At 44.4% G+C, this 12,178-nt stretch overlaps 1 protein-coding gene across 1 annotated transcript; it reads right to left on the reverse strand.

Moving 5' to 3' along the window:
• Window positions 1-1,883: 1,883 nt before the first annotated feature.
• Window positions 1,884-8,152, reverse strand: LOC102920631 (procathepsin L-like). The gene is made up of 8 exons (XM_006981708.2): window positions 7,993-8,152; window positions 6,033-6,169; window positions 5,631-5,753; window positions 5,387-5,533; window positions 4,980-5,204; window positions 4,338-4,500; window positions 3,157-3,265; window positions 1,884-2,177 (listed from the first exon to the last, which is right to left on the reverse strand). The coding sequence occupies exons 2-8, from the start codon at window positions 6,156-6,158 to the stop codon at window positions 2,078-2,080; spliced, it is 993 nt and encodes a 330-aa protein (XP_006981770.1). The 5' UTR covers window positions 6,159-6,169; window positions 7,993-8,152; the 3' UTR covers window positions 1,884-2,077.
• Window positions 8,153-12,178: the final 4,026 nt, after the last annotated feature.

Consider the following 12,178-nt stretch of genomic DNA (forward strand, 5'->3'; position numbering starts at 1 on the left):
GAGTCAAGAATGGTGACCTAGAATCCTCCAGAAGATCATGAAGGTAGTCTTGGAGGATAGGTGATACTCACTTCTTGAGTTTTAACAACTTGCTTAAAGCACCTACATGGGAATTTCTGCCTCCATTTCTTTTCTCCTCACAGAGTACCAGAGCCTAGATAAGACCAGAAAACACCTGCACATCTTCCTTGGCTGTCAATGACTCCTGCTAGCAAGGCTCCAGTTTCCCCAGAACCTGGCATTGAAATCTGACAGGGAGATGGAGTTCTGACCCTAAGGCAATCTTCACACCTACCTGCCTCACAGGTCTGGGTCAAATTAAACTCACCACTCCATCTGTGAGATATTACCCTCCCTAATCACATCCTGCAGCACTCATCACCTGCACCTCTATGCCCAAACTCTGGGTCTGGCACAGTCACCATTCTGTCTTTCTCTGCCATGGACAAGGTTAACTGTCGGTTCCTCAGGCCCATTGAACCTGCTCTTTCCTCTTCCTTCTATAGTCCTCCCTCTAACTGTCTGCTTCCTGACCTTCAGGTGTCAGTTCCTGCATCCATCCCACCACAGGTGCCTGGTCTGCAGGATGGTAATGTGTCCACATCCAAAACTGAATCTCACATCATACTACCTGACTGCAATGTACAGCACATGTTATCACTGGCAGCAACCCTTTCTATAAAGAGCCAGATGTTTGATCATCCTACTCAGCTCTGCCCTGTATGGACCTTATGTAAGAAAGGATAGGGATTAAGTTTGTAGGAAGAAACAAAAGATGATGTTTAGATGATCAAAATCAGCAGGAGCAGGATATATTTAATGCCAGAGCAGTGATGTCTCAAGTTCTAGTCACATGGTGATCAGGGTACAAGACACAGTCACTCATTGACCAGAGTTCAAGAGAGAACAGATGCACAATTCAAAGCTTGTTGTTTTAATGACAGGAAAGGGGGAAGAAGGGGTCTTTAAGGGCAGAATGGGGAAGTTAACCGTACTCTTTAGATAAGCTCTTTTTGAACCTATATGGACTGTTTTGTTTCTTTTTGCAACCACCAAATGCTTGGGGACAAGATAAGCTGTGTTTCTTCTGTAGCTCCGAGAGAGCTGACTCACTGGATCTCTGAGTTCATGCATATCTGTTATACGTGCTGAGGGCTATCAATAGTAACTATTAAGAAAAGTGAAGGAATAGCAGTGTCCATGTAGCATTGTAAGGCCCTGTAGGGCTATGAAAGTGTCACTTCAGCATGCTAGCATCCTGTGACAGTAAACCTGGCTACGGAGATGGCTTCTGTCACAGGGTGACAGGGTAGCCAGAACACAGGACTGATGTCTGAAAAAGCGTTAAGGCCCAGGCCCAGTTCAATGGAACAGCCCAAAGTGCCATCTCATTTCACAGAATGGCAAATAATTTAAACTTTGAAAATATGTGTGAATTAAAATTTTAAGATTTTGAAATTTTCTCATATTTTCACACCATGGTTGATGGCGGTGCTTAGCATCAATTGAAAGTGAGACGGGCCTCACAGTGGCCACAGCCTTCATTAGGGCAGATTCTCCTGATGGGACTTTCACGAAGCCTGTGACTTTATCTGATCATGGCTGGAATATTGACCTGACAACAGAGTCACCCATCCTTTTTCCCTAAATACCATCACCACCTTCTCTGTGTCTTCACACTGAATTGCATGTTTGACTAAGAGAAGCCATTGAAACAAAGACAAAAGGAAGAACCATCAGTCTTTCATACACAGGTTTTATAAAAATTGTGTACGTCTTACAAAAAAAATGTAAATTCAGAACATATTGATACAAAGCTACTTACAGCAGCAGAGTGGCAGTTACATTTAATTGGAGTAAAATGCCCCGGAATTCATTCCATAACATGGACCTTCAGAGACTCAGGTGTCATCCCCCACACAGCAGAGGCTGGTCATGAAGGGGGAAGCCCTCCTCTGCACATGCCATCCCCTCTTCTTCCTTGTTCTCCAGCAGCTCATACAGTGGGGTAGATGGCATAGCCCTGTTCTGTACATGCTGTCCCTTGTCCACGCCTTCCTTCTTATTGTCCAGTTCCTCACACGATGGGGTAAGAAGCATCAGAAGCAATTCCACAGTTGTTGTTCCGGTCTCGGGCCATCTTTATGTAGCCATTCATGCCCCAATATTCACCCCAGCTGGAAGAAGAGCATATACACCATTAGGTAGAAAGAACACAGTGCAGAAGCATCATTACATTAACTTTTGATTGAAACACAGAGACAGAGGCCACGCACACTTAATAGACAGGACCAGAAGGCAGAGGGTCAACTCTTGAATACCAACTGTTGCATCAAACAGGACTGTGAATCACAGCAGAAATAGGACAAGGCATCTCTCCACCCGCATTTGGCTCAAAATTAGAAATGTAGTGGTTCAAATTCCATCTTAACACTCCCAAAACATGACATCTTGTTATTATAATTGTTAGGAATTGTATGCGGAAGGACCCCCAGATGCAGTGGTGGGCTGGCGGGTGGCCCATTGGCAGTGGGGCGGTGGGTGGAGATACATCTGAGTGGAAATGGTTTATCATATAATAGAGAGATGAAGAGGCAGAAAGACAGAAAGAGGGAGACAGATGGGAGGAGGGAAAGAGAGAGAGGGGGGAGACAAGGGGTTCAAGAGGTGCGCACCTCGTGGGTGGAAAGCGGGAAAAGAAGAGAGAGCAAGGGGCGGAGCGGGCTTTTTGGAGCCCACTGCCTAAGGTGTGACACCTTGCACAGCCTTGGTGGAGGAGGGAGGGGCTTGGACCTGCCTCGACTGAATGTACCAGGCTCTGCTGACTCCCTCTGGGAGACCTTGACTTGGAGGAGGTGGGAATGGAGGATGGGTTGGGGGGGAACACTGAGGGGTGGGAAGAGGGAGGAGGTGGCATCTGTAGTTGGTATGTAAAATGATAGAAAATTTCTTAATTAAAAAAAAAAAAGAATAGGCTTCTATATCAGGGCATAGGGTGGTGCCAAGGGGCAGGATCAGAATATTAACAATAATCACAACCTGGAACTTCTGTATTCAAAATATATGGGGTAAATTGCTGAAATTTGTACCCAAATACTGCCTGCATACAGTGCTTTCTTTAGTGTTTCAAATGTAGATGTTTTTGGCTATTTATACCTGTTCTTGACCAGCCAGTATTTCTTGCCATCTGATTCTTCACCATAGCCGACCACCAGGACAGCATGATCCAGATTATTGCTGCTACAGTCTGCCTCATAATACATGCCTGACAGGTAAAATCAAAGCTGATTGAGAGGTTCCAGTGACCCCACAGTGACTGCTGTCACCCACAATAATGGAAACATTTCTAATTTCAGTGCAATGACATACAGACAGGAGTGATTCTGAGTTAGCAAGGCTTGGGACACAAGCTCTTATGTAGCATAACAGAAATAAAGGTTAGCATAAATCCTCAGGGAAAACACTTGCTTGAATGGTTGTAAGAAAACCCATCCTACTTAGAAAGTGTGTCAGTCCAAGGAAAACACATGAAATACAAAATACAGGAATCAAGAAGCATCTGTAAGACTGAACTACATCAATGGACTATCTATTTAAAATCATAAAGATTCAGCAACTGCAGAAAATGATCTTGCTAATTAAAAAACAATATTGAACACAAGTTCATAGGATTGTTCTTAATTAATGTCAAGCAAAACCAAAACATATCAATATTTTTTCTGTTGAATGTGATATTTACAACTCAAGTTATTTATGTCAAAATGAGCCATCAAGTTGATGAGCTGTGGTGAGACGCATGTAGCATGAATCTTAAAAGTTCTTATTAATAAAAACAAACCTGGGGCAGGTATTGGGGTGAACGCTGGAAGATCAGAGAAGCAGAACAAGCCACAGCTACTTCACCTCACCAGTTCCTCAGCTGGTCCTGTTTCCTCAGACTGGAAGCCTCTGAGTCCTCATCCAGAATGGGTCTCAGCTGAACTGTGCTGCTCAAAGCCTAAAAGCTTAACCAGCCAAATGCTTCTAGTTTCTGGTCCTCGTGTCTTATATACCTTTTTGCTTTCTGCAGTCACTCCCTGGGATTAAAGGCTCACTTTCTGGGATTAAAGGCGTGAGTCACCATGCTTGGCTGTATCCTTGAACCCTTGGATTTCTGCCTCTGGAATGCTAGGATTAAAGGTGTGTGCTACCACTGCCTATCCTCTATGTTTAATATTGTGGCTGTTCTGTCTCTGACCCCAGATAAGCTTATTAGAGTGCACAATATTTTGGGGGAACACAATACCACCACAGACGCACAGCTCTTTCATGTGATTACTGAAAAGAAAAGCACTTACCACCCTTATAGAACTGGAATGAGTGGTGCTTAGTATCAATTGCAGCTGAGATGGGCCCCACAGTGGCCACAGCCTTCACTAGGGCAGATTCGCTTGATGGGACTTTCACAAAGCCCATGACTTTAGCAGCAGAGTTTTTAGGATTATACCTGCAGGTTCCATTCTTTGAAAGACAAAGGTTAAAAAACAAAACAAAACAAAAACATGGTTATTGCTATCCACCTCCCGGGAGCATAAGTCAAAACTGCAGGTGACAGCATTTGCTGCTGAGGATCTCCAAGTGTATGTGTTTATAAAATGTTACATGTCCTGACAAGCTGGTAGATTTCAGTGGCTGGTAGAAACTAGCTCATGCATCTTCTATGACACCACATAGATATTCCTAATATTCTACAGTGGAGAAATCCATACTATTTGTGGAATGGTTTGCAGATACTCTATGTAAAAAGAAGCAGGGGCAGCTGCATGGAAACCATGGAATCTGACCAGCATACAAAGGCTAATACTTTAATGGCAGCAATTAGGATTTAACAGGATAGATTCTACCATTGAAGAAAGAGTTCTTAGGACAGTGTATTGTCTGCACAATTGTTCTGAGCTTTAAAACCTGAGCTGGAATGACAACATAGGATTCCTACTTACCTGTGCTTCATAAGGATAGGACATTCTGGTGTCCAGGCCTCCATTATCCTTCACATACTGGAAGGCATAATCCATCAAGCCACCATCACAGCCACTGTTGCCGTATGACCAGGAGCAGTCCACTAGATTCTGTACACTCAGAGGAATCAGTTTGCCTGTTTTCCGAAACATTTGACCCTCTAGGGAACCAACAGCACTAAATGCCCAACAAGATCTACAACTACCCTAGAAAAGAAAAAAAAAACTGTCATCCACAATATTAATACAGATATTTGACAGAAATTCACATGACACAGTAATTTCACAAGCAGTGAATGATTTATTTGGCTCCAGTCAGTAAGACAACAATGGCATTTTCTTCCTGACTTGTGGGGGACTCTGTCACCTGAGAACGTGACATGTCCTACCTGGTCTTTCACAGGAGTCACATAGCCATGCTTTCTCCAATCCACAGACTTGGGGACATCACCCAGCAGAGGCTCCTGGAATACCTTCATCGCCTTGGGTCCCATGCTTTGAAAGCCAGTCATCATTTCCCTGAATTCTGTATTGGTCTTCAAGAAAAAAGTAAACAAATCATTGCAAAGGGAGAGATGATGTACAAAGAACTGAAGAGAAGAAATCATGTTCTGTAATTCATGTCATACTCACCAAGTCACCAAAGGCATTCATCTCCAAACTGAAACCATGCTTCCCCTTAGCATAGTCCTCATTGTGCAGCTCAATCATTTTCCTATTGTTCTCCCACACTGCTCTCTTCCGTCCTTCTTCATTCTGGAATAAATACAGTATATAGTCATTTTAATTTAAGCCCAACCCTAGTTCTTTCAGTGGACCTGCTGCTATAGATGATGGAAACTGAAGGAAGCTGTGCACCTATGGAAGCCATAATCCAGACCGCATCCATGTCAATAAGGTGGTTTGCCATCAATTTTCATAAATTGTGGTCATGCCAGGGAGGAACTGGCTTTCATGATATGAATTCCATCTAAATTTGCCACAGCAAGGACCAATGTCTCTGTGTTGCCTCTGGGTAGTTTTCATTATACTGACCATGCTGTATAATTTCCCATGTCTTGTCTTCCATTCATGCCATTCAGCATCCAAACTGGGATCATGTGTTGGAGCAGCTGAGACCAGCCCCAAACAAAGAGCAGCCAGGAAGAAAATAGGAATCATGATCCCAGAACCTAGAGATGGAGAAGAAATGAGATTCTGATTATGTCAGTGCTTCAATAAAATCATATTTCTACCCCAGAAATTCAGGTTGCCCCATGGGATGAAATTATTTGAGCCATTCTATCAATGGTTTACATGAAGATTATTTAAAAGACTAAGAATCCATTTGTTTTCAAACACATATGTAGAGGGAGTCCGTCAGTCAAAAAAAAAAAAAAAAAAAGAAGAAGAAGAAGAAGAGCAGTTGCCCAGGCCCCAAGATTTGAAGTGTGTGCACTGTGCATTTAACTCACCACAGGGACCAGATGCACCTTTGGGTTCAGAAGCTTGTAGCAGGAATCTTAAAAGTTCTTGTTAATAAAATCAAACCCAGAGCTAGGTATTGGGGTGAATGCTGCAAGATCGGAGAAGCCGAACAAGCCACAGCTTCCTCACCTCACCAGTTCCTCAGTTTATCCTGTTTCCTCAGACTGGAAGCTTCTGAGTCCTCATCCAGAATGGCTCTCAGCTAAACTGCTTCTCGAAAGCCTGAATGCTTAACCAGCTAAAAGCTTCTAGTTTCTGGTCCTCATGCCTTATATACCTTTCTGCTTTCTGCCATCACTCCCTGGGATTAAAGGCTCACTTTCTGGGATTAAAGGCATTTGTCAGCATGTCTAGCCTTGAACTCACAGAGATCCAGAGGGATTTCTGCCTCTGGAATGCTAGGATTAAAGGCGTGAGTGCCACCATTTTCTAGCCTCTGTATCTAGTGGCTGTTCTGTTTTCTGACCCCAGATAAGTTAATTAGGGTGCACAATATTTTGGTGAACACAATACCACCACAGAGGCTTAAAGCAACAATTAACTTCTTTTTCTTTTTCTTTTCTTTTTCTTTTTGGTTTTTCGAGACAGGGTTTCTCTGTGTAGCTTTTTGCCTTTCCTGGAACTCATTCTGTAACCCAGGCTGGCCTAGAACTCACAGAGATCTGCCTGCCTCTGCCTCCCGAGTGCTAGGATTAAAGGCGTGCACCATCACCACCTGGCTAACAATTAGCTTCTTAAGACATAGTTATCTCAGATTTTGTGCCCATCCAATTTAGCTCAGTTAAGCAAGACTTATGCAGCGTGATCCATAGTACATACAAAGAGATCTCCATGATTTGAGGGTACCAGCCATCTTTTTCTTGGCCAGTGTACACATAGAGAGCAACTATCCCTTAGCTTCTTCCCATCTTAAATCTTTCTGGGATGTCCTTTCTGGAAAATCTTGGAAGGACAACAGCTAGGAATCTGTCTGCCCCAAAACTGGCATGTGCCTTCAGAACTCCAATTCATTGTCTCAGTGAGGCCCGGTCACAAGGCTAAGTCATTGGATGACAGAACCACCTGTATACGTGGGACTGAAGGACAGACTAGTCCAGGCTCCAGTCTTATAAGTTTTTGATGCAACACTAAAGATAGGGCAATTGTCAAAAGACATGGCATATGCTCATCTCCTCAACCTGCCATAGTAGACTGATGGATTTTTTGTGGCAGTGATATGCCTAATGATGTTTCGTGTTCTTACTGGAGTTATGCCCATGACAGCCAGAGTTTAGGGGACAAGATAGTACTTCCTGTGCCTGTGCCTTGACTTTCAACTTACTTGGATACTGAATAACACAGTTCCCCTGAAATGTTGGTGACCTCCTGGGATCCCCATTCACCCAACTCTGCATCCCCACACCAGGTCTGCTAAGGTTGAGTTGATACTCTCATTTCTGAGGGAGCTGCATGTTCCTGCATGGAGTCTCTCTAGGGCTTTCCTCCAGTGTCAGTTCTCAGTCTGCCTTAGGGGAGTGTTGGGGCTCACCTGCGATGTCCACAGCTGGGCAAGTGTTCTTCACAGTCTCAGGTCTTCAGAGGTTGCTGAGATCCCAGGCTCTGTCCCAGCTGCATGTGGATCCAGGCTTTAAATCCCAAATCTGTGGCTCCAGGACACTGTTCCTGCCCAGTTCCCCCTCCCTGCAATGGGCTGGGTGAGCAACTGGACAGAACCTCCAGGCTGTGGGACTGCAGGCACATACTGACATTGATTTCCACCCTGTCCTGGGGCATTGGGTGTGGGCTGCCATGGTGGACTGTGGGGAAGGGAGCAGTGGGTCCCTGCTCCAGGGAGCAGAGTGTGTGAGTCTAGGGACATTAGGTGAGAAAGTCCTCTCACAGAGGTTTGGCACTTGACTCAGGATAGAAGGTTCTAGCTAGCATGACAATTAGGATGTTTGGCCAGGTGGCCTTTGATACTTCAGAGATTTATTCAGAGGGCCTGATCCAGTTGGGGACACCTCAGCCTTTGGTTCATAGTTCATGTGTTTCCATTCGTTGGGCTATTTGTCCCTGTGCTTTATCCAACCTTGGTTTCAACAATTCTCGCTCATATAAACCCTTCTCTTTCTTGCTAATTGGACTCCCAGAGCTCCACCCGGGGCCTAGCCGTGGATCTCTGCATCCAGATTCCTCAGTCCTTGAATGGGGTTTCTGGCATGACTATTAGGGTATTTGGCCATCCCATCACCAGAGTAGGTCAGTTCCGGCTGTCTCTCGACCATTGCCAGCCATCTATTGTGGGGATATCTGTCGATTTCGGTGGGCCTCTCTAGAACTTTGTTTCTTCCTTTTCTCATGTGGTCTTCATTTACCATGGTCTCCTATTCCTTGTTCTCCCTCTCTGTTCTTGATCCAGCTGGGATCTCCCACTCCCACAGGCTCTCTTTCCCTCGACCCTCGCCCTTCATTATTCCCACTCATGTCCAGGTTGTTCATGTAGATCTCAGCCATTTCTCTGTCATTGGACGATCCTCGTGTCTTTCTTGGGGTCCTGTTTTCCAGGTAGCCTCCCTGGTGATATGAGCAGCAGTCCAGTCATCGTCGTTCCACCTCTAGTATCCTCCTATGAGTGAGTACATACCATATTTGTCTTTCTGAGTCTGGGTTACCTCACTCAGGATGATTTTTTCTAGATCCATCCATTTGCCTGCAAACCTCATGATGTCATTTTTTTTCTCTGCTGAGTAGTATTCCATTGTGTATATGTGCCATAATTTATTTATTCATTCTTTAGTTGAAGGGCATCTAGGTTGGAGAATGAGCACACTGCATTCCTGTTAACATTTTTATTTTTCAAGATAACAGGAGTTGTATACAAATGACAGTAGACCCTTGCCTCTTTATTTTTATCTAAATAAAAGATAACTCAAGGCCGGGCGTTGGTGGCGCACGCCTTTAATCCCAGCACTCGGGAGGCAGAGCCAGGCGGATCTCTGTGAGTTCGAGGCCAGCCTGGGCTACCAAGTGAGCTCCAGGAAAGGCGCAAAGCTACACAGAGAAACCCTGTCTCGAAAAAAAAACCAAAAAAAAAAAAAAGATAACTCAAGATGTATTCTCAAGAGAAAAAAAAAGCTATATACATAAGGGACTATATCTTCCTTCATCGTCTACTTGGAACCAGTGGTTGTGTTGCTGTCATAGACTCTGGAAAGAGGTTGTGGTAAGTTGGGAGAGGTACATACACTGCAGTTATCATTTTACCAGCAGGCCATCTGCCATGCAATGCATTGACAGCAGCAATAGCTGCAGCAATAGATGGGCACTTCCCATATACATTGCCCTGAGCTGAATTTTTGCCAACATAAATATGAATAACTCCTCCATGTTTATTACATTCTTCAATCACATCATCTTTAATCTCATGACTGAGGGAACTGGATGCAGAGATCCACGGTCAGGCCCCAGGTGGAACTCCAGGAGTCCAATTGGTGAGAAAGAGGAGGGTTTGTATGAGCGAGAATTGTTGAGACCAAGGTTGGAAAAAGCACAGGAACAAATACACAAACGAAAGGAAACACATGAACTATGAACCAATAGCTGAGGAGCCCCCAACTGGATCAGGCCCTCCAGATAAATAAGACAGTTGACTAGCTTGATCTGCTTGGGAGGCATCCAGGCAGTGGGAACCGGTCCTGTACTCAGTGTAGGAGTTGGCTGTTTGAAACCTGGGGCTTATACAGGAACACTTGGCTCGTCCTGGGAGGAGGGGACTGGACCTGCCTGGACTGAATCTACCAGGTTGAACTCAATCCTTGGGGGAGTCTTTGCCCTGGAGGAGATGGGAATGGGGGGTAGGCTGGGGGAAAGGCGAGAGGGGGTGGGGGGAGGGGTGGGGAGGGGTGAGGTGGGATGGGAGGGGGGAGAACAAGGGAATCCGTGGCTGATATGTAAAATTAAATTTAATAAATAAATTTAAAAAATGAAAAAAAAACCCTTTAAAAAGGAGGTTCTAGCTAACCCCATGTGGATTTTCAACATAACTCTGCTCTTCTATTAGAAGTAGAGATTTTAATAAAATCATTGCCAGTGCTCTTCCATGAGTTGTTATATTCTAGCCCAGTGTTTCCCCTTTAATCCACAGCTAAGCTGGATCTGCTGGTGGTAACAGACTCTGGGCTCATTCTCCCCAGTGTCAGGGCAGATGACAACCAGGTTTCTAAGAGTCTTTAGGGAAGGCAATCCCCAAAACAGGCAGGAGATGGTCAAAGCCAAACCAGGAATGGAGTAGGGTGAGGAGTATCCTGAGAATCAGGGCACTTGTAATTCATCTCATCCTGTCTGCTCTCTGGGGCCTTTCTTGTCTCACATCTGCAGCTACAACAAAAAATTGTGAGGTCTTTGCACAAACCTAGGTGAAGAACAGGGAAGTGACCAGTATTTTGGAGTCTGCTTTGATTGTCATCACTGAGGTTACATTGTGTTTCTTTAGTCTCTGCCTTGGGATTGAATTTAGGGGCTTTAATTTGACAGAGGGTAATGCTGGAAGTGAGATAGTGTTTGGACAGCTTTTAAGTGAGAAAACAGCTATAAATCTACATTGTGTAGGTAGAAGCTCTTGTTATTTGCCAATTAAGAAAAATAAACCATAAATATTCTTAACCCTCATTACTCAGTAAAGTACATTGTAGAAAACAATGTTTAGTGATATATTTCCATTATAGTTCGCCAAAAACCTTTTATTTTCAAGACAGGGTTTCTCTGTGTTGTCTTGGTGCCTGTCCTGGATCTTGCTCTGTAGACCAGGCTGGCCTTGAACTCACAGAGATCCACCTGGCTCTGCCTCCCAAGTTCTGGGATTAAAGGCGTGTGCCACCACACCCAGCCCCAAAACACCTTTTTAAATCATATTCTAAGTTCTTTGATTAAAACAAAAAATTATATGACATTCTTATTCACCAGCTTATGTCTTCTTAAGACACCATTTATAATCCATTTAGAAACAAACTCAGACCTATAACTTTTTCACTGTTACAATAGGCTAATAGGAAATTTGATCTTTCAGCTGCACATCTCTGGAATTAGGGACATGCACACTGTCTTTCAACTGCCATCACCATAGATCTGCAGAGTTTATTATTCTGTATTCCTAGACTAAAATTCTGATCTCAGTGTCTCCTCTCTCCTGAGTCCTGCATCTCTCTACCCCTCAGTTTCCTGTGTGACACTGAGGACTGCTACAGCATGAAGCTTGCACCCCCCTCTACACTGCAGCCGTGATGGAAGTAAGTCACTATTCCAGCTGTATAAAGCCATGTGGCCATTCCAACGTGGGCAGACCCCACACATGTGCCAGTCTCCTGTTTCTGAGGTTTAGTTACTCCTCCATGTGGATATCTTCACTTTATCTGCTCAGCCTTTGTTGCAACTCTGGCTGTCTTTACACCTTTTTCTTGCTAGTGACACTGCTGTCCCACTAGGTGACAAATGTATTTCCAACCTCTGCTTTTAATCGCTTGGGTACACATTCAGAAGGGCAGCAGACGGGTGTCTAATCCAGTTTTCTCCTTGTTCACACAGAGCAGGCACCACTGTCCTTGACCTCTAGCTGTGCCCCGGGGTGCTGATGTCAGACTCTTTGCTGACACATGGTATGTCCTCTGTTTCTCTTTCTGAAGATGCCTTCCCCAACTGTGTGCAGTGATTCTTGGCTGTGTTTCCCAAGGATCTGTGCT

This window comes from Peromyscus maniculatus, chromosome 5 (genome assembly GCF_049852395.1).
Source record: "Peromyscus maniculatus bairdii isolate BWxNUB_F1_BW_parent chromosome 5, HU_Pman_BW_mat_3.1, whole genome shotgun sequence".
NCBI lineage: Eukaryota > Metazoa > Chordata > Mammalia > Rodentia > Cricetidae > Peromyscus > Peromyscus maniculatus.